Source organism: Tiliqua scincoides, chromosome 11 (genome assembly GCF_035046505.1).
Source record: "Tiliqua scincoides isolate rTilSci1 chromosome 11, rTilSci1.hap2, whole genome shotgun sequence".
Lineage (NCBI taxonomy): Eukaryota > Metazoa > Chordata > Lepidosauria > Squamata > Scincidae > Tiliqua > Tiliqua scincoides.
In genome coordinates, this window is record NC_089831.1 from 24,904,127 (window position 1) to 24,929,218 (window position 25,092).

General features: G+C 47.9%; 3 protein-coding genes across 5 annotated transcripts; 2 read left to right on the forward strand and 1 right to left on the reverse strand.

Annotated features, from left to right (window-relative positions):
- The first annotated feature begins 609 nt into the window (after nucleotides 1–609).
- Nucleotides 610–11,431, forward strand: DLAT (dihydrolipoamide S-acetyltransferase). Of its 2 annotated transcripts, XM_066639312.1 has the most exons (15): nucleotides 610–942; nucleotides 2,899–3,000; nucleotides 3,361–3,485; nucleotides 3,884–4,046; nucleotides 4,764–4,890; nucleotides 4,991–5,172; nucleotides 5,684–5,831; nucleotides 5,930–5,997; nucleotides 6,486–6,599; nucleotides 6,819–6,926; nucleotides 7,622–7,737; nucleotides 7,984–8,146; nucleotides 8,345–8,481; nucleotides 9,609–9,771; nucleotides 10,609–11,431. In XM_066639312.1, exons 1-14 carry the CDS (start codon nucleotides 688–690, stop codon nucleotides 9,736–9,738), a joined length of 1,938 nt encoding a protein of 645 aa, XP_066495409.1. In that variant the 5' UTR covers nucleotides 610–687; the 3' UTR covers nucleotides 9,739–9,771; nucleotides 10,609–11,431. The 2 variants fall into 2 exon arrangements, with proteins under 2 accessions (XP_066495409.1, XP_066495408.1); XM_066639311.1 differs by having other exon boundaries at nucleotides 9,609–11,431.
- A 689-nt stretch (nucleotides 11,432–12,120) lies between these two features.
- Nucleotides 12,121–17,269, reverse strand: PIH1D2 (PIH1 domain containing 2). 2 transcript variants are annotated; one of them, XM_066639554.1, is made up of 5 exons: nucleotides 16,327–17,269; nucleotides 15,346–15,469; nucleotides 13,594–13,839; nucleotides 12,687–12,943; nucleotides 12,121–12,564 (listed from the first exon to the last, which is right to left on the reverse strand). In XM_066639554.1, the coding sequence occupies exons 1-5, from the start codon at nucleotides 16,507–16,509 to the stop codon at nucleotides 12,421–12,423; spliced, it is 954 nt and encodes a 317-aa protein (XP_066495651.1). In that variant the 5' UTR covers nucleotides 16,510–17,269; the 3' UTR covers nucleotides 12,121–12,420. The 2 variants fall into 2 exon arrangements, with proteins under 2 accessions (XP_066495651.1, XP_066495652.1); XM_066639555.1 differs by having other exon boundaries at nucleotides 15,346–15,431; nucleotides 16,327–16,467.
- A 194-nt stretch (nucleotides 17,270–17,463) lies between these two features.
- On the forward strand, nucleotides 17,464–24,286 carry NKAPD1 (NKAP domain containing 1). The gene is made up of 6 exons (XM_066639415.1): nucleotides 17,464–17,660; nucleotides 18,751–18,827; nucleotides 19,048–19,148; nucleotides 19,491–19,649; nucleotides 20,214–20,267; nucleotides 22,047–24,286. The coding sequence occupies exons 2-6, from the start codon at nucleotides 18,759–18,761 to the stop codon at nucleotides 22,561–22,563; spliced, it is 900 nt and encodes a 299-aa protein (XP_066495512.1). The 5' UTR covers nucleotides 17,464–17,660; nucleotides 18,751–18,758; the 3' UTR covers nucleotides 22,564–24,286.
- The last annotated feature ends 806 nt before the right edge of the window (nucleotides 24,287–25,092 follow it).

The window sequence follows — 25,092 nt, forward strand, 5'->3', positions numbered from 1 at the left end:
CCCCCACAGCCCTTCCTCCACCAGCCCATCCCTGATTGATTGATTGATTGATTGATTGATTGGGGTGGTGGCACGAAAAAACCACCAGGTCCCTCCCTGCCCAGCACTGTCTGCCCTCTCCCCTCATGGCCCACCAGCCCATCTCCAGTCTACTGATTGATTGATTGGGATGGTGACATGAAAAAACAACCAGGTTCCTCCCTTCCCAGTATTGCCTGCCCCCTCCCTCCAAAGCCCTTCCTCCACCAGCCCAGTCTCTTGATTGATTGGTTGATTGGGGTGGTGGCATGAAAAAACCACTGGGTCCCTCCCCCAGCACAGCCCTCCCCCCCACCCCCAGTCTCTGTGCCCCGCAGGGCCTGTGCCTGGCGCACGACCTTGAGCTCGGCGCAGGGCTGGCTGCGGCTTCAGAGGGAGCCTGCAGGGTAACCGGGCAGGTGCTAGGACCGCGCGGGAGAGCCTACGCGGCAGGTGCGCCAGGAGCAGGGCGGGCAGTAGGACCGCGCGGGGTGAGCGCGCCCCGGCCGGCCCCGCCCCTTTTGCGACAGTGTCGCCGCGCCCGCGCCTTTCCGGCGCTGCCCTCTCCGGCGGCAGCAGGAGGAGGTCATTGGCGCTCTGGCCGCCTGAGGGAAGACAGCAGCGGCTCGCTGCAGCTTCTCCTGCGCCGCGCTCTCCCGAGGCCAGGCCATGTGGCGCGTGCTGGCGCGGTGCGCGGCCCAGCAGTGCGCGCGACCGGCGCTGCTGCTGCGGGCAGCGTCGGGGGCGCGCCCGGAGGGGCAGCGGGCCTGGAGCGGCGCGGGGGCGAGCGCGGCCTCCCTCCTCCCTCGGCGCGGGGCGCCGCTGAGGCCGCTGCCGCCGCTCCGGTCCGGGGCGCCGCCTCCCCCGGCGGCGGGGGCCGCGCAGCCCACACGGCGCTGGTGCAGCCTCCCGCCCCACCAGAAGGTGAGCGGCAGGAGGGGCCGGGCCTCTCTCCCCTGCAGCTGCCTGTGGGGCTGGTGGTGATGCTGCAGCCCCTCCCACCCCCTACAAGGGTCAGGCAGGGGTGCTTTGGGGGCTGCTCTGCGGGGGGGGGGCACATGGGCCCTGCACCCTCCGCCAAGGCACAAAGGGACAGGCCAGGCACCCCCTGCAGCTGCTTGTGGGGCTGCAGTTCCCCCCAAAGGTCCGAAAGGGGAACTTGGGGGCTGCTCTGCAGGCACCCCACCAAAGGCATGTAGGGCCAGGTTGTGCACCCCTCACCTGCAGCTGCCTGTGTGGCTGGTAGTGATGTTGCAGCCCCTTTCCTCCCCCCTCCAAGGGTCAGGCAGGGAGGTCTGGGGGGCTGTTCTGCAGGGGGACACATGGAACCTGGCACCCCCCACCAAGGGCTGGGTACCCCCTCTGGAGCTGCCAGTGTGGCTGGCGGTGACGTTGCAGCCTCTCTCCCCCTCCTCCCAGGGTCAGGCAGGGCTGTCCGGTTCTCCTCTGGCCCTGCCTGACCCAGCCAGTCTCACCCAGCACCCAGGATTGGAGCCCTGCACATGGTCTGCACTCACAGATGCCAGACCTTTCAGAGGAGTCACTTTGAAGGGTCTGTGCTGCTATCTAAAGGGCACAATCCTAACCCGAGGCTCCGAGGTAAAGGAACAAACATTCCCTTACCTTGAGGAGGCCTCTGTGACTGCCACCCAACTGCATGATGCAGCACATGCCCTTTGGCACAGCTGTGCCAGTGCTGGAAAGTTGGTTAGGATTTGGACCAAAGTCCTATCATTCATTGGTCTGCAACCTTTTCCATGCCACAATCCCCAAAAAACAGATTATGAGGCCGGGGACTTGGCGCCAGCCCCTCCCTCTCGTAGGACCCCACCCACCCACACCTGCCCCATTTCCCCCCTTCCTTTTGTATCTTTGCAACAACCCTGTGAGGTAGCAGTCGGAGCAGGGCTGGCCTTAGGAGCTGTGGGGCAAAACAGCGAGAAGAGGCGGTGCAGGATTTTATCAAGAATTCAGTTTTGAGAAGGTGGCACTATTATAAGATTGGATCCAAGCCCTCTCTTGCACAAGCCTTTGAAAGGTCATGCGACCCGTCCCCCAGATGAGGCTTGCTGGCCCTGTTGGGTTATGATACACAGATTGAAGAACAGTGCTATAATTTATGTGCTTTCCTTTGACAGGGACTCTTGTAAGTCATTTCTGCCCAATATTGCATGAGTGCATCAGGGATCAAATGTGCACACCTGTCGGCTGGGCAGAAATAGATTAAACAGCCTACATCCACCATTCGTAGCCATCTGTTTGTCCAGGGAGAGCTATGAGTACAGGAGCACTCCCAGAATGCGCATCTGTTTTTGCTCTTTCCTTTGACAGGGACTCCTTAAACATCCCAAATGCAGCATATCTTGTTTGTCCTGCAAGGCCCCCAGGCACGGCCTGTCTTGGGTCTGTATTTTGTGGCAGATGTGCTTTTTAGGCAACCTGCTAATAATGCATTTTGGCTGCTTAAGATCCTTTTCACTCTTGTTGCCAGAGACACCTTAATATTGGCACAGAGGTCCTCTCTAGGCACCTCCATTGTTACTGCTGGAAGACTTTGTTCAGTCTGGCACTTAATTCAGGACACCCTGTGACTATTGTCTAGGGAACCCCCCCCCCCGCCCCTTCCGGGGACACTTTCTTGCAAGATTGATGTCTCTACTCAAGACCTGTTAAAATTGATATCCTAAAACTAGGTATACTTCAAAGGGGGTACTGAGAATGGAAATGCTTATCAGCTCACGATATTAAGACTGCAAAAAGTGACCAAGTGGCAGAAATGTGAAGACTTCTCTGTATTGAAATCCTAGAACAAAGACAGTATTTTCCCACCCCTGTGGCCAGGGTGATAATCTCTGTTCCTAAAAATGCCTTCATTTTCAGGTGCCTTTGCCTGCCCTCTCCCCTACAATGCAGATGGGGACCATTGCACGCTGGGAGAAGAAAGAAGGGGACAAGATCAGTGAGGGGGATCTGATAGCAGAGGTATCTGGAAAATGGCATCATGTGCTGGTCACACTAGTCACTGGCTTGCTTTGGATTTGATTCTGGTTTTTGGACACAAAGGTGTTCTTCCTCCTGTTGTAGGTGGTGGCTTCATGTTATTTTAGGCTGTCGTTTTTGGTGCTGACAGTCTCATTCCTCTCCCAGTACTTTCCCTTAGCCACCTGTAGTTGAAACAGAAGTAGGAGTTAATTTATACAAGACTTCTTTCTGGTTTTTTCCCCCTTTGGGGCCAAGGTTTTTCATGGATAATAGAAAGTGTATCTATTGGGGGAAGCGCACATAAACGTGATGGGTTCTTGATATAACAAGATTCTTGTGTGTGTGTGTGTTGATGTGAAGGTGGAGACGGACAAAGCAACAGTGGGGTTTGAGAGCATGGAAGAATGCTACCTAGCCAAGATCCTGGTGCCGGAAGGAACGCGGGATGTTCCCATTGGAGCTGTAATATGCATCACTGTGGACAAGTGAGTAGAGTCGGGAGCATCTTTGTGGGGTGCCCTTGTTTGCCACAGGCGGTATTTGTTTCGTGACAGTTTTGAGTTGGTCTTGATGCTGTCAATGTTTAGGCAGGAAGCAAAGACAATTCTGATCAGTTTTGTGCTGGTTATCTATTTTGACTGCATCACTTGTTATTTATTTATGTTGACTGCTCCACTCTGCTTTTATTTAAATGTGGTTTTATTTTATAACCCACTAAAACAGGGCATAGAATTTTTTTTTAAGAATAGGTAGTATGCTACTGACACCAACAGATGTTAAGCAACAGTGGAGCAGTGTTGGATGAGTCTTGGGTGGCTGCTGTAAAGGCATTGGAGTACCAGCTCTTTGTTTTGACTCAGGGCTCCTTTCTGCCCTTTCCTAGGCCTGAGCTTGTAGGTGCCTTCAAGAATTATGCTTTGGATCCTGCGGCAACTGCCCCACCAGCCTCAGTGCCTCCTTCTGCAGCAGCGCCAGCTCCCCCCACACCACCAGCAGCTCCACCTTCTGCTCAGGCTCCAGGCAGCTCCTATCCTCCCCACATGCAGGTACAGTGCAGGTCCTAATTGGCACTGCCTTGTGTCCTTTTGTGTTTTGTAAAATCTGTACAGATCTGGAGCCTCATTCACAGCTGCATAATTGGGAGCATAAATAGTAACTACCTATGAGGGGGTGGAATGGGGCATCTAGTGGTATCTCCTTGACTGCATTTGTTGTGTGCCGGGGGAGCTCTCAAGTTGGCTGCATGAGAGAATCAGGAAGTTTTTTTGGATGCATTTAGTTTGTTAGGAATCTTTCTTGCCACCACCTGCAGTGTCCAAGAGACAAAAGAATGACAGTTTTAATCAGTCTTGAGTGCGGTCTTAATCCTCAGTTTCCCTTTTTAAATTAAGCTTTGTGTATGAAAAGCCAATCAGAGATTTTGCAGCACTGTTTGTCTGCCTTTTCTCTGGCGCAGCAATTTTCAGCCACTGTGCCACAGCACACTGGTGTGCCACGAATGATCTGCAGGTGTGCCACAGGAGTTTTTTTGGGGGGTCATTTATTAGTAGGGCCATTGGGGAATATGAACCCCTGGCCAGTTTTTTAGTGTGCCTTGTCTGATGGTGTAAAAGAAAAAAAAAACTGATGGTGTGCCTTGACAATTTTAGTGCCTTGTCAATGTGCCGTGAAACGAAAAATGTTGAAAATTGCTGCTCTTGAAAATCGCTGCTGGAAGGTAGCGATCTAGTTTAAAAAGGCTGCTACTCTTTCTGTTTCCCTAGATTAATCTCCCTGCCCTCTCGCCCACAATGACAATGGGCACAGTTCAGAGATGGGAAAAGAAGGTTGGTGACAAGCTGAGCGAAGGAGACTTGTTGGCAGAAATTGAGACGGACAAAGCAACAATAGGTGAGACCCTTTTTGGAACCCTCAGTTTCCAAAGGTTTTAGGGGTGCTTTGTTTGCGTTTTGTTCCTTTTCCCACCAATTTCTTTCTCGTCCCTGTTAAGGCTTTGAAGTGCAAGAAGAAGGTTATTTGGCGAAAATCCTGGTGTCAGAAGGCACAAGGGACGTGCCCCTAGGAACCCCACTCTGTATCATTGTGGAGAAAGAGTCTGACATTCCAGCATTTGCAGACTACCGGGATGAAGGACTAGTAGATATCAAACCACCGGTGCCGCCACCAAGTCCAGTAGGTACCATCTCCTGGGTGATGTCACTTGGTGCAAAAGCCAGCTCTTTGACTGAGCATGGGGTTTGTGGACTTCTGCTTCTCCTATATAGGAGGATCTTGCAGCCTGCTTCCTCCAGTTCAGTATCTGATTTCAAATACTTGCAATAGAGACCATAAGATAGTTTAGAGAGAAACTTCCTAGCAAGCTGGAGAACTGATATGCATCTAGTTCTTGGAACACTTTTCCTTGTTCAAAGTACTTTAGCCTACTTACTGACCAATCTGCTTGTCCTTCTTCTTTATTCCCATTTCTTTTCCAAAATGGCCAACTCCCATTTGAACCCTGTGTGCTAGTGCAATTCTGCTGTTCTGCTATGAGAGGCCTGAGGGACCTGCCCTGTGCCTCCTCCTCAGCACATGGGACTTTCAGAATCAAGTCAGGTTCTTGAGCATGGGGGGAGGTGTGATTCTTAAAGGTATCAGTGAGTCATCTTGTCACTAACTCTTCTGCATCACCTTTTCTGTCAAGATGGCCATGGCGATGCCAACCACTCCCCCTCCAGGGCCTGCGGCTGCTGCTCCAGCCAGAGCTCCTGGACATAAAGGGAGGGTGATAGCCAGTCCCCTGGCCAAGAAACTGGCAACAGAAAAAGGAATTGATCTTGTCCAGGTGAAAGGTAAGTGGCCCGTTACCTTGGGCAACTGACCTCAGTCCAGTTCACTTGCACAGCTGTTGCTTGATATGTGTGGCTGTTAATGTATGTTTCCCCACCAGGCACAGGACCAGATGGTCGAATAACAAAGAAAGATATTGAGTCATTTGTGCCATCTAAGGTTGCCCCGGTGAGTAGCACTTGAATCTGCAGCAGCAAGCATAGTTTCTGCTTCGTTGCATCAGAATTATGTGACCAGAGTAATGTTCCCAAGGTGTTGAACCATGGTTTGGCAGACATGTGCAATGCTTTGTGAGTGTACCCAGCCACAAAATGCACATGCTCCTTGCTCACCTTTTCCCAGCGTTGGTAGTGCCCATTATTTCCTGACCTCCTGGTGCTTTCAGAGATGCCTACATAGCTTGCAAATCAGTTAAAATGGTATTCGATGGTGCAGGTATGGAAATTGGGAATAGTATTCTGTAGCTGCTGGAGAAGGTGAAGAAACGGAAAGAGATCAGGAGTCCCAAAGCTGTTCTCTTTGCATGAACGATAATGACTAAAATCCATCCACTGGATTTGGGCTGCAGTGAGCTTGTTCTCTTCCACACCAAGCCTTCAAATATCTTGGGTTGTCTTCTCCCAGGCACTGCAACTGAAAAGATTTTCTGTGTCTAGGCCCGTGCAGCAGAAGCAGCTCCTTTGGCTGCACCACCACGAGCAGCAGCTGCTGTTGCTGCAGCCCCTCCCACCGGTGTCTTCACAGATATTCCAATCAGCAATATCCGCAAGGTGAGATGTTTCCCATTTGGGGGGTGAGGCTTGAAGAAATTAGGGCCACAGACTTTACGAAAGAGGAGGGCTGTGAAGGCGAATAGATGGATGGTTGGGAAGCAACTTTTGTGTGGTGCAGTTAGAGAGAGAGAGAGCATGGTCGAACTGAAGGCCAACAGACCTCAGTTTCAGATTTTCTTAGCAAAATACAGTGTACCTTTACCTCCTTACCTGCAGGTGATTGCCCAGCGCTTGATGCAGTCCAAGCAAACGATACCTCACTATTACCTCTCTGTTGATGTAGACATGGGAGAAATATTGGTGCTTAGAAAAGAACTCAACCAGGTAACTTGCTGTGTAGGAGGTGACTTTGTGGTGGCTTCATGGGTCTCATTGAAATCATACTGTGGACCTCCTGTGCCACAGTGGACTGTTCCTTGTAATGACTTCCATGTTTTTGCAAGTGTGGTAACTAGATGTTGAAGCACGTTGCGTTCCCTGCTTGCCAACCGTGCCTATTCCAGCAGCACGAAAGGTTCACATACACCCTCAGGTTTCATGTTTCCCACCGATTAACCTTCCCAACCAGCGCTGCAGAATATGTAACCTGAGACTGAAAGCTTGAAGGGAAAGATGACTAATTTAGCGGTAGTTCTGTGGAATGGAGATGTGTTTCTCTCCCCTTGGGAGGTCTGGCATAATTAGCAAGGAGCCACTGTGGGATAGACATGGAAGTAGCCTATCTGGAGCTTGGCTGGGGGTGGTGTGCTCTCAGTTCAGAAATTAAGAGGAGACTATTTTGTGTATTGAGTGTTGTGGCTTTCTTAACCTGAAGCCCTTCAGCCTGCACTTGATTGAGTTGGCTTACATATTTGAGTTCATGTAAAAAGGTGGCTCCATCTGATGTGGGTTGTCTGGGATAGTGGTTTTCCCCTCAGTGTGATGATGGGGCAGAGGAGAAACAGCTGTCTTTTGATTGTCAGGTGACTAGGGAATGATCAGCCTTGCAAGCATCGGTATTCTCTGTCTTATCTTTGCAGGAGATGCCACAGAACACAAAGCTTTCTGTCAACGACTTCATTATTAAGGCTTCCGCTCTGGCTTGCTTGCAAGTGCCCGAAGCCAATTCCTCTTGGTTGGACACAGTAATTAGGCAGTAAGTGTACTATCTTGAGGCACCCATGAAATCTTCCTTAATGAACTGCCATGTCTAAGTGTATGCTGGAGTTGCCACCATAGAGGACTGGGGCCACTGTTTGAACACTTGAATAGTGAAAAGGCAGTCCTGATGAGTTGGCAAGAAGGGACTTCCATTTTCTGTTTAAATCTGCACTTCCTTTGGAGTCTTGCTGGGTTCAGCAGATCAGCCTTTCTTCCCACACACCCTTGCTGTGTTTTCCAGAAATCACGTGGTTGATGTCAGTGTTGCAGTCAGTACTCCCGCAGGACTTATCACCCCAATTGTATTTAACGCGCACATAAAGGGATTGGCTTCCATTAACTCGGATGTTGTGACACTGGCAGCCAAAGCTCGCGAAGGCAAACTGCAACCACATGAGTTTCAGGTGAGAAAGGAGCTGGCACAGTTCCTGAAAGCTATGATTGTAACTTGGTTTTCTCAGAGAGATGCAAAAAATGTTTTGGGGGCCAAGACTTTCCAAAAAGAAACACCTTTTCAGAACATTCTTTTTCTGTTCCCCAACTGAGAATGGATAATGAACAACAACTTATACATTAATGCTACGTTACGTGTTTCCTTATAGGGAGGAACATTTACAGTCTCCAATCTAGGAATGTTTGGGATTAAGAACTTCTCTGCCATCATCAATCCACCACAGGCTTGTATTTTGGCAGTTGGTGCTTCTGAGAAGAGGCTGGTTCCAGCAGATAACGAAAAGGGGTAAGTGGCAGTTCGTGCCCAGGGAATGGCCCTGCTGTCTTCGTCTAACACAGAAATCTCATAACTCTGACCTGCGGTGTAACAGGAAAAGCCTCTTGGGGTGTGGTGGTGTTTCTGCTCTGTGCAGCAGGATCTCTCTGCTCTGATCTCTGCAGGAACTCATGCCGGGCAGCTGCTTCCACTGCCAATCACCCCAGAAGGCCCTGCACCCCAATTTTGCCGTGGAAGTGGATGCTGAGTGCAAGTTCCTGCAGAGATCAGAAGTGAAGATAGGAGGCAGTGGTGCAGAATAGTAAAGCTTCGCCACTGCCATGCCCAAGAGGCTTTTCTTGTTACACTAGATTCGGCCCATGGGCTGGAGTTCAAAGGCCCCTGATCTAACAGAGAATACATCTTATGTTGTGAGTGGTCCTTCAGCAAGACTCCCCCGCAGCCCCCCTTTGCAGCTGATGTCAATTGTAGCAGGCGGCAGAAGCCACATTCTGTTGAGCATGACCCCCCCCCATGTTTGTTCCTCTGCGATGTTACATAGGTTGTGGTGGGCTCCTGTCAGATCACAGCTGCAGGCAGCAGCAGAAACACACCTGCTGGGCTACCATCATGGTATGGGGAAGGGTGTCCACAGGTCCATGCCCTGCTGGCTGGGCTCAGTCTGCCCAGGACAGTGCATCTCCCACAGGTCTTGGGTGGGTGATAACCAACCCCTGATCGGGCTATTAGTAGCACTTATTTTGGGTAATCTTTTGGGTAGAATAAGTTGTAGCAAAATAGGAGAGTAGCATTTAGTCAGCAGTGATCCAGAGAACCAAGAACCCCATCTTAAACCAAGAGATGTTGTTTGAATCCCTGCTCTTGTATTAGGGCACCGAGACTCTGGAATGCTTCCCAGACACAAAGGTATAATTCCTGCCCAGGCTCTTGGAATACAGCCTATTCTCTCACAGCAGAGAGAGATCCTGCTGTGAGTTGCTTCACAGCTGTCCCTTAAAATACTCCCTCACCCTCTGTAGAAAGGCAGGCAGTTCCCTTGAATGACATGCTGTCTGGGATCTGCTCCTTCTGGTCTGTATGAATTGTGTTTCCTCTGACTGTTTCGCAGAAGGTTCAGTGTTTTTTTCTCTCTCCAGGTTTGATGTGGCCAGTGTGATGTCTGTTACGCTGAGCTGCGATCACCGTGTTGTCGATGGAGCAGTCGGAGCCCAATGGCTTGCTGAATTCAAGAAGCTCCTTGAGAAGCCTGTCACGATGCTGCTATAATCACTTGGGGACCCTCCCCCTGGACTTTCTTAGGTCACATCACTTCATTCTAAAGAAGCTATTTATATATACCTAGTGTGTAGACTTTTAAACAAATGTTCCTTTCTTTTTTAAACAAAGAGAGATTACATATAATGTGTATACAATTGCTGGCAATTTTATTGCCAGTTGTACGGACTATAGTAGTTTGCAAGGGCTTACCAGAGCCAAAGACAACGAATATTTTATACAGTGGATGAATTTGCAAACTTCCCTCTAAATAATCCAAAGCGTTCATAATTATGTAGAGCAGTATGTGCTTCTGACGATTGGCCCACCCAGCAATCCTCCTATATTCTTAAAACAGGAGTTGGATTGTACAAGGGGATGAAAAAACCAAACCGGACTTGAAATATCTGCTGGTTGAAATCTCCTGTCTAGCACAGGAAGTGACCTTGCTGGTTTGGGTTCTGTTCTCTGCTCCTTTGAGATTAGCAGGCTGTCAAGAGGGACGGACTAAGGAGCCTTCCTAACAGTTCGCATTCCAGCTTACGTGGGGAATTCAGCATTTCTTAGGATGTAGAAACCACAGGACCCCTTTTAGAGCACTTTAGCACAACAGGGAAGCTACATTCAGGCGATCCTGATTGTGTGTTTGAAGCACTTCTGAACATGTGAATGTTCATGGTGTCAGCCTGTGTTTTGCATTAAATATTTTTTGGATGAGAGGCTGCTGTCGTCGTCGTCCCCTTTAGCAAATGCTGCTTTGCTCCAAGTGGAAGTCCGTGTTCAAGGGGATTGGTATGACTCAGTAGTCACTGAGAGATATGAAATGAAACCATGAAGCTCTTCACCTGGATTCCAACATCAGGGTTTTTTTTTCTTTTTCAGATAACCTGACCTAGGAAGCTTGGAGAAGTGTTGAGACTAGGTGCAATTCAACAGGGACTTATCCTGTCATTGAAATGAGTGTGAAGTTGCAGTCCCCCTTCTTTTGAACAAGGACTATGTAGAAGACAATGCCTTGTTCGAACATGCTGACAGCCCCAGTTCAGAGAGAGTGAGTTGCACTTGAAATCTGCAGGACTAGTTAGACATGATTTAACTTAAGTCCCCCTCATTTCAGCTGTGCAACTACCTTTCTGTGTGTTGGGGTCATGGTTTTGTAACAACTTTGTTGTCTGGCCTATCCCAGTCTCTGAGAAGTGGCAGAATTTCTTTGGCCATGTAAATAGTGTAAAAAAATTACTCAAAATGTTTTTTTCTTCCAAGATTGTGCCCTTATCTATTCATCATAATGTCCTCCAAGGGGAAGGACACTTTAGCAGAAAACACTCCCATGACTGCTTTCCAAAGGAAATGTTAATTTAAAAAGGAGGATCATGTGTAATTGCCAAGTGACGTGACCTGGAAAGTCAAGTAGACAAATATACCCCAAATGACTTTGTACCATATTGCACTGCATATTACAATATTGTCTCTTGTAAAGTTGTGCTACCCGATCCACTAAAAATAATATTCAAAAAGATTATACTGTGGAGATTAAATATTTTCTGAGATTTAGACCAATGTTTTGTTGCATTGGTTGCAGTTATGCCTAAAACCTTTAGCTGTTTTGGGTAAGAAGCAAGTTGCACCTATATTTTAAAGTGTCCATCCTCTGTTCCAGACTGGCCAGTGAACCAGTTCTGTTCCATTAAATGTTGGAATTTGAGACTGCTTTTCCTTGTCCTCAATGCTTTTTTCTGTGCTTTAGTGGGTGTGGAATTGATCTTGCTCCTAATATTGATGGATGAGGCTGCCTACCTGTCTGGATCCACAAGCAAAGCTTAACTTGCCCTTTGTCCTCCTTTGGGGTTGAGGAGAAGATGCTCACAACAGGCTATGCAGCAACTAACTTTAACTGTGCTGGAGCCTGCTCAGTTATTTTTAGAATCCAAGCTAAATAGGATCTTGAAACCTGTTGGTTTTCTTTGCCATGATCAGACTTTAGCTCTGCACAAGGGTCCACTGCCCTACTGCCTGTCTTAGCAGAAGGGAGAACATGTTCCCTTGGCTTCTCTTCATGGATCTCTACTGGAAAAGTATATTCATGCGGCTGTCAGCCCCAAGAAAGGGGACAGGCTCCTGTCACAGCAACTGTTGATCAAAAAGTCTGAGCAACTGGTCAGCGAAATTCATTGCTTGGTGTTCTAAATACCCCCTCCCTCTCCCCACTTGCACGCATACTCTGGGCAATGGGAGGGAGGGGTTAATGCCTGCTTTTTCAGTGTAGCCCTGCAGCTCAATGATGCATCATTTGGGTGCATCAAATGGGAAGTTTGGGTGCAGCTCAGATTCAAACCACCAAAAGCAACAGTCATCAATTTGCAGTTCCAATTAATGCAGGAATTGATCAGAATATAAAGTTTGTAACCAGTTAGTTTATAAGGTCCATTAATGTAGCTTTTGGATGTACAATTTCTGTAACACAGTAGAAATTCCCACTGAGAAGGAAAGTATTTAAACAGTGGAACGCCTTTGAAGTGTGGAGTTTCAGTTCTCTACTAGAAGCATATCTTTGGTCAGTGTTGCGGACCATTGTATCTGTCCAAATTGAGCTAGGATTTCTGCTCAAAGGCACAGAGGGCTACAAGACAAACCAGCAACCTATGTGACCTGTGAAGGAGCATGGTTAGAATATTTGTGTCACATTCCTTAATCTCACTTCTGCTGCCAGATGGGTATTGTGATGTGCAAGATCCCCTTCTTTTTATAGAATGCAGCTGTCGTTTCTTCTTCACTCACAGGCTCTGGAAGATCCAGATGCAATCTGTATTTTTCAGGGTATTCAATCAACACATCATCCTAAAATTGGAAAATAAGATCCTCTGTAAACAAGTGCATGCAATTGCTACAGGTGTGAGCTATCACAGAGATATAAAATCAACAGAGGAAAGAACAGGGCTATAGTAGAAATGATAGCTTACTTTAGAAACACTCAGGTTGCAGTCAGAGATGCAGCCCACCTCTGGCAATTCAACTTTCAGTTCAATCTTCAGAGGTCTTCCGTCTGCACTCTTTCTGACAGACAGCTCATAGGGTGGAGTTCTTAGTTCTGGTGCCTGAGTGCTGGAAATCTCTTCAATGAGACAGGCTTTTGTTGGCACACTGTTCTCCGTTAGCAGAGTAAGGTCACTGCTGTCTTCCTTTGGTGTGATGTTCCTCAGCTGGTCAAGTGTCATTTCTTTCAAGATAAATGTTTAATACATAGAGTAAAAATATTTCAAAAGAGGACCCCAGGAAAAGTGTCAGTTATGCATGCTCTTCCTTGCTCTCATAGCTTAGTGGGGCTAACACAAAGGAGTAGTTTGCTGGGGGTCTGTCATAAGACCTTAAACCCAAGAGTGGTCTCTCTTGAGTCACACCAATAGTCTAGGTCAGTGGTTCCCAAACCTTTGGGAATTGGTGGCTCCCTTGACCTACTGGGCTATTGGCTGCAACTTCCCATTGGGGCTATGATCCTATACATTGCACAGGATGGTAGGTTTTTCATGAGGCTTCTGCTCTCCCTCCCTGGTTTCTGTGGCTCCCTAGGGAGCCAGTGGTCTAGGTAAACCTGTTATTCAAGATAAGTGGAAATAAACGAGAAATACAAGCTACAAGGGCAGTGCTAGGTCAGGGAAAAGAGCTGGCTAGTTCAACCTCCTGGTAGCCAAATAGCTACTTCCAGGAAGCCCACAAGCAGAGAATGAAGACAAGAGCCTTATTCTGCTTTTGGCTCCATGGCAACTGGTGTTCAGCAACATGCTGCATGTGACAACTGCCAGCAGACTGGCATGCCAGGCAGCACCCCACTTGTCTTCAATCATAGTAGTGAACTGAAACAACACCCACCTTTCTTTGTGTTCTTCTTGGACAGAACTGCAGGAGCCGGACCTCCTCTCAAGCTCTGCCTCATCCTTTCCAGGCTTCCTTTCAGTTTAAATTTTGTAATACTGTAAGAGTGAGACAGAGTGACTTTGAAATGTTCCTTGATATACTTGAGTGACAGGCGAATCAACTGGTCCTCTTCTGCTGGATGGTCTTTTACCCTCTCAAGAACAGAAGGATTGTATGCAATATTGAGGACACTGTACAGCTCTAGAAGACCAAAAAGTCAGAATATTACTGTGCAAGATGGTGGCACTACAGCTGGCTCTTAGAGTTTAGTAGCTTGTTTCCAAAGGGAATACAATTAAAAGTGGCTGCACTCCGAGTCAAATTGTACTTCATATTACCCTGATATCTAGAATACAGGCTACTCCTTCCTGTTTGGTCACTTCACAAAAGACTTCGGCAAAGAATACTGTATTAATTGCTGCCATTTTTAAAAATTGCTTGTGCTATTTTTCTGACAAATACGAGAAGGTGCCTCTTAACATCAAATGAAAAACAACCAACGAAAACCAAACTTTAAGCAAAGATTATAGATAGAGAGAGAGAGAGAGAGAGAGAGCAAACATCAAAGTATTTAATACAATCAGTTCAGCACAATAGTCCAACCCCAGGGCTTTCTTTAAAAGCTAAGTTCTGGCTGCCTGACATGATGTGAGCAGAAAGTTGAACAAATGGGCATCTCTAGGAACTTTTAGAGTCATAGACAAAAAAAAGGAATGTCTTGTGTTTGCCTCCTCGTCCTCTATACGTCAAATGACTGGTGGGAACACAACAGAGCATTAGTTGGTGAATGGGACACAGAAGCAGCATTTTGTGGAAGGAGGTGATCCCCTATATAGCCTGGTCCCAAGCAGTTTAGGGCCTTAAAAGTTAACACCAATAAATTGAATTGAGCTCTGAAGCAGAACTGGGAGCCAGCAAAGCTGGGATAACATCATTTGAATGTATCCCACCAGACAAAATGTCTGGTAGAACCAAGTTGTTGTTGGCATCCTTCAGTCTCGGAAGACTATGGTGTCACGCTCTGAATGGTGGTTCTGGAACAGAGTGTCCTCTCCAGTGCGTGAAGCCTGGGTAAAGTAGGTATGGAGGATAGGCTGTTACCCATGCAGCAAATCCCCCCTCTCCACGTCGCTGAAATGGTCCAATGGAAAGGCAGAGGCCAATATGGTTGGTTCCAGCGGCATTGCAGGAGTTGCCAGAACGTGACTGTGTTCAGCCATGAACTGCCTCAGGGACTCCGGCTCCAGATTTTGCCTCGAGGTTGACTCCTGAAGCCTTTTCCATAACTGGATGTAGCCACAAGGCAGTGGAGGTTTGGGATCAGAGTTTTCCTTCTCTCAGATGAGCTGCCTTCCCAGGCTAACGAGTCCCATCTACCCGGTGGCTGTTTAGTCGCCTTTTACGACAAGTACAGCCAAACTGAGGGCCTATTCTTATCCCCAGCCCCCAGGTGGAACCAAGTGAAGTTTTGTAAACACCTGCAGGTTGTGTTAACTTAGTCACATTAGGTGAGATTACTGCATGAATGACTGGCCAGATTCAGTTTTCTCCAGGAAAGTTTGCACCTGGAGCACCAGTCAAAACTGTTGACAGGTGCTCCAAGCCATAGGAGCAGTATTGGCTCCAAAGCAGTTTCCAAACTAAGAACAGTGGCAAATAGCAGGTTAAACCTCTCTGAGTTAAAACAAAACACACACAGGCACTCACCTGATTTATCAGATACCTCCTCTATTTTGTCAGATTTTAATGGTATTGGATCAGATGGTGACTGGGGTGCTGGGACCTTATTCCACCTGCAGATGTTAATGAACAAGGATTTTTCAATAGGACCCTGCAAAAAGAATCCAAAATCACGTAATTGTTAAAGCAAATGTGTTTATTTGACAACAGTGAAGGCCCTCAGCTTCACAAGTGCATGGCTGGCCTGTAGTCAACAAATGGTTGTTGACTCTGATGTGTATAATGTGTACTTCGATAGAAACATCATTGTGTGTTTGTATTAACAGATAAAAGATTCAGGGCACAATCCTAACCAGGTCTACTCAGAATTAAGTCCTATTTTGTTCAATGGGGCTTACTCTCAGGAAAGTGTGGTTAGGATTGTAGCCTCAGAGCCCAATCCTATCCAACTTTCCAGCAATGCAGCCCCAAGGTAAGGGAACAAATGTCCCCATAACTTGAGGGGGACTCTGTGACTGCCTCCCCACCACAGGGTGCAGTTCACGCCCCTTTGGCACAGCTGCACCGGCACTAGAAAATAGGATAGGATTTGGCCCTCAATTGCTTCAGTTTCATCTGTCCTGTCAATTTCTAAGGCAAATAAATACATAAATAATACATATTAAAAATGAATTGAAAGGCTTGTAACTAGACTACACAAGGCAAATCAAATACGCACTCATACCTGCCACAACTACATCATCCATTCCAGCATTTCTCAGGCTGGACCCACTAGGTGGGTCGCAAGCAAATTTCAGGTGGGTCCCCATTCATTTCAATGGGTATTTTATTTTTAATATAGTAGACTTGATGCTACCATGGTATGCAACTGCATTTAGGGAAATGTTACAGATCTGTACTTTTAACAGGCTACTAGGTATATGCTTTTAACAATGAGGCAATGGGGCTTACTCCTGCTCAAGTGTGGATAGGATTGCAGTGTCTATGTAGCCCAGCCGCCCAACGTACCAGGATGTGGGCCTTGAGGCAGAGGTGTGGCTCGGGAGGCGTGTAGTACTTCTTGGCATCTGTCAGCTGCTGCTGCATGAACTGGCGGTAGCTCTCGGGGGAGTTCTCGGCCATGTCGTCCAGCATTGTCCAGAGCTGGCTTGCCTTGGCCAGCAGGTCCTCTGACTGGCCCAGGGACTCCATGGCTGCTGCTCAAGGAATGTGAGGGGGCAGCACAGAAGAATATGGAAAAGCGGTGCTGGGTGCAAAGGGGCAAAACATCTAACTGGGTAAAGAAAACAAAATGTCTACTGTGACTGTCCTCAGGAGAACGTCCACTGAAGTTCCCCTCTTCCAACACCAGCCCCAGTTCTTTCAGAAGAAATGGAAGAATCCTGTGGCAAGGGGTCCCATAGACTAATTACATGCAGAAACCCAGCAGGGCGTGTAACCAGCGATGGACTTTTCCTCCATCAATCTGCCCAATCTGCTTTTCAAGGCACCCAGGCCAGACGCCGTCCCCACGTCCTGTGGCAAGGGGTTCCACAGACCAATTCCATGCATGTGCACATCAGGGCTTGTCACCTGGGATGGGCTTTTCCTCCACTAATCTTTCCAAACCCCTTTTAGAGGCATCAAGGCCAGATGGCACCTCCCCATCCTGTGGCAAGGAGTTCCACAGGCTTGGCGATATCAGCTGGTTAATATAAATACCACAAACAACAACAACAAAGGCAGGGATGAACTTACAGGTATAGGAAAATATACAACTCTCTGCCTACGTATAGATATTTATACACACTATAACTCTCTCTCTCTCTCTCTCTATGTGTGTGTACATATATATGTCCGTCTCCTGATGCACTTTCCTATAGGAAAACTCACACACACATATATTATATACACACACACCTGCCTACACACGTAGAAACAGAGAGTGTGTGTATATATACATACATACATATAAAAATAAACCCTGTATAGCAAACCCCTCCCCCCCCGCAGTCTGAGCTCTCCGTGCCTGAGGCGAGTTCCACCGAGGCGCCCCTCCCCCCACAGGCGCAGGCGCGGCGTCGAGGCGTCTCCATGGCGACGGGCGGAAGGGGCGGCTCGTCCTTCCGGCAGGAAGCGGAAGTGGTGTGCGCGGCCTTCCCGTCCCGGCGCCGCCGCTCGCCGCTCTCCGAGTTCCGGTCGCGAGACCTCCCCGGCTCGGCTGAGCTGGCCGCGCTCCGGGAAGGCCCGCTGCCCCGCTGGCTGGGACTGCCTCGCGAGGGAGAACGTGTGAACGCCTGACGCGCGTGCGGGGAGCCGGTGCGCGGCGCGCCTTCGTCCTGACGCTCCCCCTCCCCTGCCAGGTGGGCCGCTCCAGAGGGTGACGGGGCCCCGAGGCGGCTCTGTGGCTGGGGGAGCCCCGGGTCTCCTCGACGCCCCCCGCAGACGGTGCCCTGTTCGCACAGCGAGTCGCGGGTCTGCGGAACCCCCTGCCACAGGGAGCGGGGCCGAGTCTGGCCTGGGCGCCTATAAAGGGCTCTGGGCACATGGGTGGAGGAACAGCCCATCACAGGAACAAGTGCTCATGGGTATCTTCATGCGATGGGTCTGTGGAACCCCTTGCCACAGGGTGTGGGGACGGCATTTGGCCTGGATGCTTGAGAAGGGGATTGGGCAGATGGAGGAAAAGCCCATCACAGGTTGCAAGCCCTGATTGGTGCCTGCGTGTCATTGGTCTGTGGAACTCCTTGCCACAGGAGTATGAGCATATGCGACTATATGAGTATATACATAACAAGAGACCTGCATCCTGTTCCCACTTGCTTGCAAACGGCATTCAGAGATGGCCTCTTTCTAAAACCAGGGAGTATGTGCAACATTCTCGTTTTAGAAATAGGCTGTCTCTGAACGCCACATGCAAGCAAGTGGGAACAGGGTGCAGGTCTCTTGTGGACTACCTGAGGCATCTGGTGGGCCCCTGAGAGATTCAGGAAGCTGGACTAGATGGGCCTTTGGCCTGATCCAGCGGGCACATGCCATACAGCCCAACCTGTGTGTGGGTTGGTTAAAGAACCCGCTTCTGAACAGAATAATGTCGTCTTTTTGTTTTGGCCATCAGTGTTCAACCTGTAAATGAACAGACCCCTTGAACTGCCAGACGTTGTGCTTTGAGATCTGGGAATTGAGGGGTCTCTCCAAACATGGATCTTGCTGGCTAGTTATCTTTTCCTTCCTGTGTGGACACAGGACAAAGGCTGGGGAGCAGCAGAGGTACTACTGGATTAATCTAAATGCAAGCCTCTGTCAGTTAAAAACTAGATCACTAATTATGGGACATAAACACCTACTGAATGAATGTTCTCTGTTGCTTTCCCAGTGGGAGTATTTTCTAGAGAATCTTGTATGTGGTATGCCAGTATAGTGACCAAATTTTCTTGCTGGTTTTGTGTTAAGGTTAAAGAATGTCTCGAGTCCCTTTGGGGAAAGTTCTCCTGCGAAATGTTATCCGTCACACTGATGCACACAACAAGGTACAGAACAGCTTGTTTTGTTGCCCAGCTTCTGGTATTAAATGTGGAATTGATGTTATTATCCCTGTTGAATTGTTGCTTTGATTGGGTACCGTATTCACAGTGCCATCCTCTGCATGTTTAATTGTAACTAAGCTCCACTATGTTCAATGGCACTTAGGCCCTAGTAAGTGTGTTTAGAATTCTAGACTAATGTATTTTTAAATATATATATCTCAAGATTCAGGAGGAGTCAGAAATGTGGAAAATACGGGAATTGGAAAAGCAAACGGAAGATGGACATCGGAGAAAGCAAAAGAAGATGCTTCCCAATAGCTCCAGGTGGGACTTATTTACACTAGAAAATGGTCTTTCTCCTTCAAAGTGTTGTCCTGGCAAACCTAAGAAGGCAAGATGGTAGAGCATCTATCACAGGTTGCTCTGGGCACCCTGAGGGTTCCTCTCTGTTTGTCCTTTGGCAAACTTAACTGCTACTGTAGGGCAGCTGGGCTAAGAACAGAGCAGTGTGCCAGCACATTTCTCAGAAGTCAAGGATTGTGTGTGGAGCTTGCCCTCCCTTGCTCTCAGTTTCAACTCTTGGAGAACTCCATGTTTTGCCTTCCACAGAAAGCTTTTCATTGAGAATCAACGATTGTAAAAAAATCCCTCTCTTTGCCTCTGCAGTAGCCGAATGCGCAGTGATGGGTTTGATGAGGAGAGCCAGTCTGCTGATCTGAGGGCAAGGAACTTGGCTCCTGTGTCAGTGACAATGGAAGAGGACCTTCAGCACACTCGCTACTGGAACAAGAAGCTCTACGAATATGAGGCGAATATGCCAGACAGGTCTGGAAGTGTAGGGAGGAAAAAAACAGAGAAATGTAGGAGGAAAAAAAAAACCCAGACCTCTGCCCCAAGGAGGTTACAGTCACAATTGCAGTGTTGGTGCAAGAGAAGGAAGACATGGGGAAGGTATGGGAAAGGCAAAAATAACAAAGAAAAAGAGGATATGGGCAGAAGTGAAGGTAACAAAGCAGGTGCAAGAGCTTTGCTAGCTAAGTGCCAGGGTCTGTCTAGTACAGTCTCCTGCTTTCCATCATAGCCAACCAGATTCCTCCAGGAATTGTCTTGGCATTGTCTTGTTAGATTGGACAAAATGCCCATTTCAGTCAGCATATCCTACTTCCCATAGTGGTCAATTAAATGCTTCCAGGAAGTCCACAAGCAGAACCTGTGAAGCAAAATGTTTTGCCTTCACAGCAACCTTGTAAAAAGGACACTGATGTACTTGACCATGTGCTTCCCCTGCCCCTTCCCCGTGTGGTCCGAAGTGGTGCAGCCCAACCCAGGTAGTGGCACTGCAGCTCATATGTTTGTAATCCTCTTAGATGGCTTGGTGTTCTCTTTCAGGTGGGGCCACAGTGGCTACAAAGAGTTGTACCCAGAAGAATTTGACACAGACAGGTAAAGCAAATGAGGTTCCTATGCAACTTCATGTCTTAGTTCTGTGGTGCAAATTGGACCAGCTGCATGTTCTTCTGTAGTCACAGCAATATCTTGTACATTCAACTGGTTAGGGACCAGAGCATGGATGAAAGTCAAAAACAGATGTCAAATAGAGCCTTATTTGGCTTGCAAATTTATTTTGGCCAGTGAATAACATAAATTATATAATACATACAAAGATGTGTAAAACCTAAATAAAGAGAAATAAAGATAAGAACATCTGCTGGACTCAGAAGACCCTCCCAGACACCTGCTAACGCTAACATTCTGTGAAGCTCAAGATATTCTGTAATTTGGACAGAGTACATAATATAGGCATACCCTGTATCTGCCCCTCGCCTCTGGAGGGTGGGGGGGCACCCCCCTGTATCCACAGATTAATGGATCTAGAATGGAACCCCCCCTCCCTGCAGATACAGGGGCATGTCTGTATTCTGAACTCTGCAAAATACAGACTATCTTGAGCTTCACAGAATGTTAGTGTTGGCAGGTGCCTGGGAGGTCATCTTGTCCAACCCCCCTGCTCAGTGCAGGCAGCTACTTGAGCAGCTGCTTTCTACTAAGTCAGCCCAGACCAGCATATTGTCCATTGCTGTGTGTTCTGACCAGCAGCAGCTCTCCAGGGTCTCAGTCAGCGCTGTGGTCTTTTTCCCAAGAGATGCCATGGATACAACTTAGCCCCATCTACAAAGAGGAAGTTGACTTGGGTCACCCAAAATGTGCCATGGGTAAATTGAAACAGACACGCCACCCCACTGAACACAGTTTGATCCTCTGCTTTTTCAAACTGAGCAACTTCAGAGAGATGAAATATCTTTTGAATGGATGACATGCACAGCAAGTGTTTGAACCTGAGACATGCTCTGAACCCTGAGATGTTGCATTAAGGCCTGAGGGGATGATGATTCCCAAAGCTTTCATTAGAGAGCCAGGATGGTATAGTGCAGTGGTTCTCACATATTTAGCATCGGAACTCACTTTTTAGAATAAGAATCTTGTCAGGACCCACCAGAAGTGATATCATGACCAGAAGTGACATCATCAAGCAGGAAAATTTTTAAGAATCCTAGGCTGCAATCCTACCCACACTTACCCAGGAGTAATTTCCATTGACTATCATTTAGTAGCTTGTATAGTGCGCTAATATAGTATAGTATGTTAGTGTAGTATGGTTGGTTGGTTGGTAAGCCTATAGCACCCGTTATTCCTGGGCGGTCTCCCATCCAAAGTACTAACCAGGCCTGACCCTGCTTAGCTTCCAAGATCAGATGAGATCAGGCATGTTCAGGGTAACAGTTGCTGCTAGTGTAGTATGCTGCTCTATACATAGTAGCTTGTTAAAATACAGGTCTGTAACATTTCCCAAAATGCAGTCACATCCCATGGTAGATTCAAGTCTCATATATTGAAAATAAAATATTGAAATGAATGGGAACCCACCTGAAATCGGCTCTTGTCCCACCTAGTGGGTCCCAAACCACAATTTAAGAAACACTGGTGTAGTGGTTTGGGAGTTGGACTTTAACCTGGAAGATCCAGGTTCAAATCCAAGCTCAGCCACAAAGCTTCCTTGGTGACCCTGGGCCAGTCACTATCTCTCAGACTTGCTCACCTCACAGGGTTGTTGTGAGGACGAAAGGAGGGAAGGAACTATGTATACCACACAGCTCCTTGGAGGAAGGGCAGTGTAAAAATGTGAATAATAAATGAATACAATTACTCTGATTCTGTTTATAGTGATCAACAAGACGAACAAAACATGAACGGTAAAAGAAAATCCCCGCCTGGGAAAAGGTCCTCTCTTGAGTTGCACAAGAGGAAAAAGGCCAAAAAGTCACACAAGAAGAAGCGGAAAAAGAAATCACACAAAAAGCGAAAGAAAAAGAAGCAGGAGCCTCCGAGTGCAGCATCAGAGTCTTCCGAGGACTCCGAGTGCTCTGAGGAAGTCACGTCGGGTGCTAGCCAGAGGAAGCGGAAGCGCCACAAGAAGACCAAGAAGCCCTCAGCGAAGCCCCCAGCCTCCTCCTTGGGGCCCGACAGCGACTCCAGCAGGGCTGGCAGCTGCACCTCCAGCAGCTCTGAGGACAGTGAACCTGAGCAGAAACGGGAGAAGCAGCCCAAGAGAAAGAGGAGGAAACATCATGTGTTGGTGCTGGAGAAATACAGCGAAGGGGCTCAGGAGAAGCGCAGCAAGCGGAAGAACTGGAAGGTGGCGGCTGACGAAAACTCCGAGGACAGCTCTGAGGAGGACTAGCGGACAAAGGCCGGTTGGGTCAGTGTGCTTTTTTGCTGAGAGAAGCCATTTTGACTCCAAAAGCTGCTCTGTCCCCTAGGAACAAACTGTGGGCCAAACTGGCTGGCTGGCTCTGCAGCATCTCTCCAATCTGGGCTCTTCAAATCTTAGTAATGTTCAGGGTACACCTTTCAGTTTCACACTGGTCAGAAACTGTACTGGGAAAGGAAGGTGCTTCTCCCTGCCCCGGGTCCTGTTTGCCCATCCTGATGCCAGCCGCATCACCTTAAAAAAAAGAAAAAAGATGGACTCTCCTCTGCCTTTTAAAAAGAACCCTAAATCTGTTTCATGACGGATGTGTAAATACTAAGCATAGGCAGCAAGGGAGGCAAGAAGCCCCAAGTGCTCGGTGCAGCAGTGGCATGAAGGTGAGCATTGACGTTCTCCACACCTGTCTTGTGTTATGGCTATGGTTAAACGGATAGACAGGAGGGGGCAGCAAGCACCTGGGACAGTGGAAGCACCTCTAGATGGGAGGCTAACCTAGATCCAGGTTAATGGGTCTCTGTACAGTCCTAGTAGGACCTCTCAACCTTACCACATCAGTCTGACCTTCAGAGTAAAAGTTGCTAGCTCCTTCCACTAGCAGCTCCACTTCAGCAAGAATACTTCTGGAACATCACTGTTGGTGGTTGTCTTTGCTCAGAGAAGCCCTCTGTCTTAGGCTCTGTGACAAGAGTGAGCCATCTGTTCCTGCAAGAAATTCCAATACCCAAGAGATTCCGGGTGGTGAGTGTTGCAGGTGGCTGAGTCTTCTGTAGGAAATGAAGTTGATGAAAGCATCAGTGTTCGGTTAGCATGCCAGAAGGAGCCTAGGAGCTTGGGTCCTCCTTTGTGGCAGGTGTTCCTGGGAGGGTTTACCCTTAAGGAATAAAATTGCAGGCCTCTTAAGGTGCAATTTGTAAGGCATGGGTCAGCTTTCCTGCCAAACCTTGCCCAGATGTGCATGTTGGTGTGTTCAAGGGCAGCTTGAGAAGTAGGCTTGTCAGTAGCTATCTGGAAGCCTGGGCTACATCACTTGAACAATCCAGGGGCTGCAAAGGTATCTGCCAAAGTGCTTAGTATTGAGCAGTCTTTCTGCCCCTAGTATCTTGATTCTCACAGGAGCAAATATAAACCACAGACCTAATCTGGTTTAAGTTATTCTGAACAGTGTGAACTGTATTTCTGGAAGGAAGGACTAGGTTATCCAGTAGAGTTCTTAGTACTCTCATCCCTACAATTCCCAGAAGCCCTTGGGGGAAGTTGCAGTTATTTAGCAGCTGTAAAAACACACAGGTATGCCCTATTGCTGCTTTTTACACAAGGGACTGGTGCAAACTCAGGACACAATAGGCTGGCGAGATTGGGGGTTCAGGCCTTTTTACCCCATTCCTGGCCTCTAGTTGTTTACCCTTCATGGTCCCATGTCTAATTCCTAAACACAGTTAACTTTCTGCTGCAGGTGTGCCTCCCTCACAGCTATTGGCTCCATTTTCCCCTTCACAAAAACAATTGACTGGTATCCAATTGCTGCAGAATAATCATGGAATGCCAGCCTTCCTGTTCTGTGTTGTACCAGCAGACAAGACTTTTAGAAAGCAGTTGAGGCTCTTTCTACAGAATTGAGAACTATTTTTTTATATGTGCGTTAATAACTTCAAAGGTTCTGAGAGAATAAACAGTGTTGGTTTCAGCCAATAAAGTGTTTTAAATGGTCTCCCTACTGTGAGCATGTGTAGGTGGAGGTTGGGGGAGAGGTAGTGGTCATCTTGGTGATGGCTCAAGGGGCACAACTGTTTTGGTGGGGGTCATAACTATTTCTGCTGAATAGCCTTTGGCTCCTAACTTGGCAGTGATACAGATACCGAAAGCAGTGTCTATTGTGTTGTGTGCACTGCACTGATCATTGCATATCCTGCAATTTCCTTAGCTCTCTCCCCAAAGATTAATTGGAAATCATGTACAAGGGATTACTGAAGAAATTAGTTTTAATTCAGCTTGGTGTCTCCTTGAAAGGGCCTGATCCTATCCCACTTTCCAGTACCAATACTGCCCAGAGGGAAGGGAACAACCATTCCCTTACCTTGAGGCCTCCATGATTTCCCTCCCACCACTGGATGCAGTGTGCACCCCATTGGCATGGGCTGCATCAGCACTGAAAAGCTGGATTGGACCCTGAATCTAGTATAATACCCAGAATGACACCTGATTGGATCTACATTTTGGTTATAATATCCATAGTTACTACAAAGCCCATTTGAAGTTATATTTTTGACATGAATCAACTCAAGTATGACTACCTAGAGGAGAAAGGACTGCTACAAATCACTGGGTAATAAACAGGGACAAAAGGGTGTGAGTTATCAAATACTCCAGTAAAATAAGATGATTTACAAAGATTAAACACTTATCCTTCAGAGTGTGAATTCTGAAGCAAACTATTTTACCTGGGCCTGTCTTATCCCCATTTGTCCCCAGAAGCATGCAAAATAGTCACAGTTTGTTACA

Bases quoted from the DNA above. Each gene is read 5' to 3' on its own strand.
- NKAPD1 (XM_066639415.1), top strand. From the start codon at position 18,759: ATGTCTCGAGTCCCTTTGGGGAAAGTTCTCCTGCGAAATGTTATCCGT. The intron at 18,828-19,047 runs GTACAGAACAGC...ATATATCTCAAG, and splicing joins ACACTGATGCACACAACAAG to ATTCAGGAGGAGTCAGAAAT. The intron at 19,650-20,213 runs GTCTGGAAGTGT...GTTCTCTTTCAG, and splicing joins GAGGCGAATATGCCAGACAG to GTGGGGCCACAGTGGCTACA.
- DLAT (XM_066639311.1), top strand. From the start codon at position 688: ATGTGGCGCGTGCTGGCGCGGTGCGCGGCCCAGCAGTGCGCGCGACCG. The intron at 4,891-4,990 runs GTGAGACCCTTT...GTCCCTGTTAAG, and splicing joins GACGGACAAAGCAACAATAG to GCTTTGAAGTGCAAGAAGAA. The intron at 8,147-8,344 runs GTGAGAAAGGAG...GTTTCCTTATAG, and splicing joins TGCAACCACATGAGTTTCAG to GGAGGAACATTTACAGTCTC.
- PIH1D2 (XM_066639554.1), bottom strand. From the start codon at position 16,509: ATGGAGTCCCTGGGCCAGTCAGAGGACCTGCTGGCCAAGGCAAGCCAG. The intron at 13,840-15,345 runs GTGAGTGCCTGT...TTGGTCTTCTAG, and splicing joins GGAGGTATCTGATAAATCAG to AGCTGTACAGTGTCCTCAAT. The intron at 12,565-12,686 runs GTAAGCTATCAT...TTCCAATTTTAG, and splicing joins GCAACCTGAGTGTTTCTAAA to GATGATGTGTTGATTGAATA.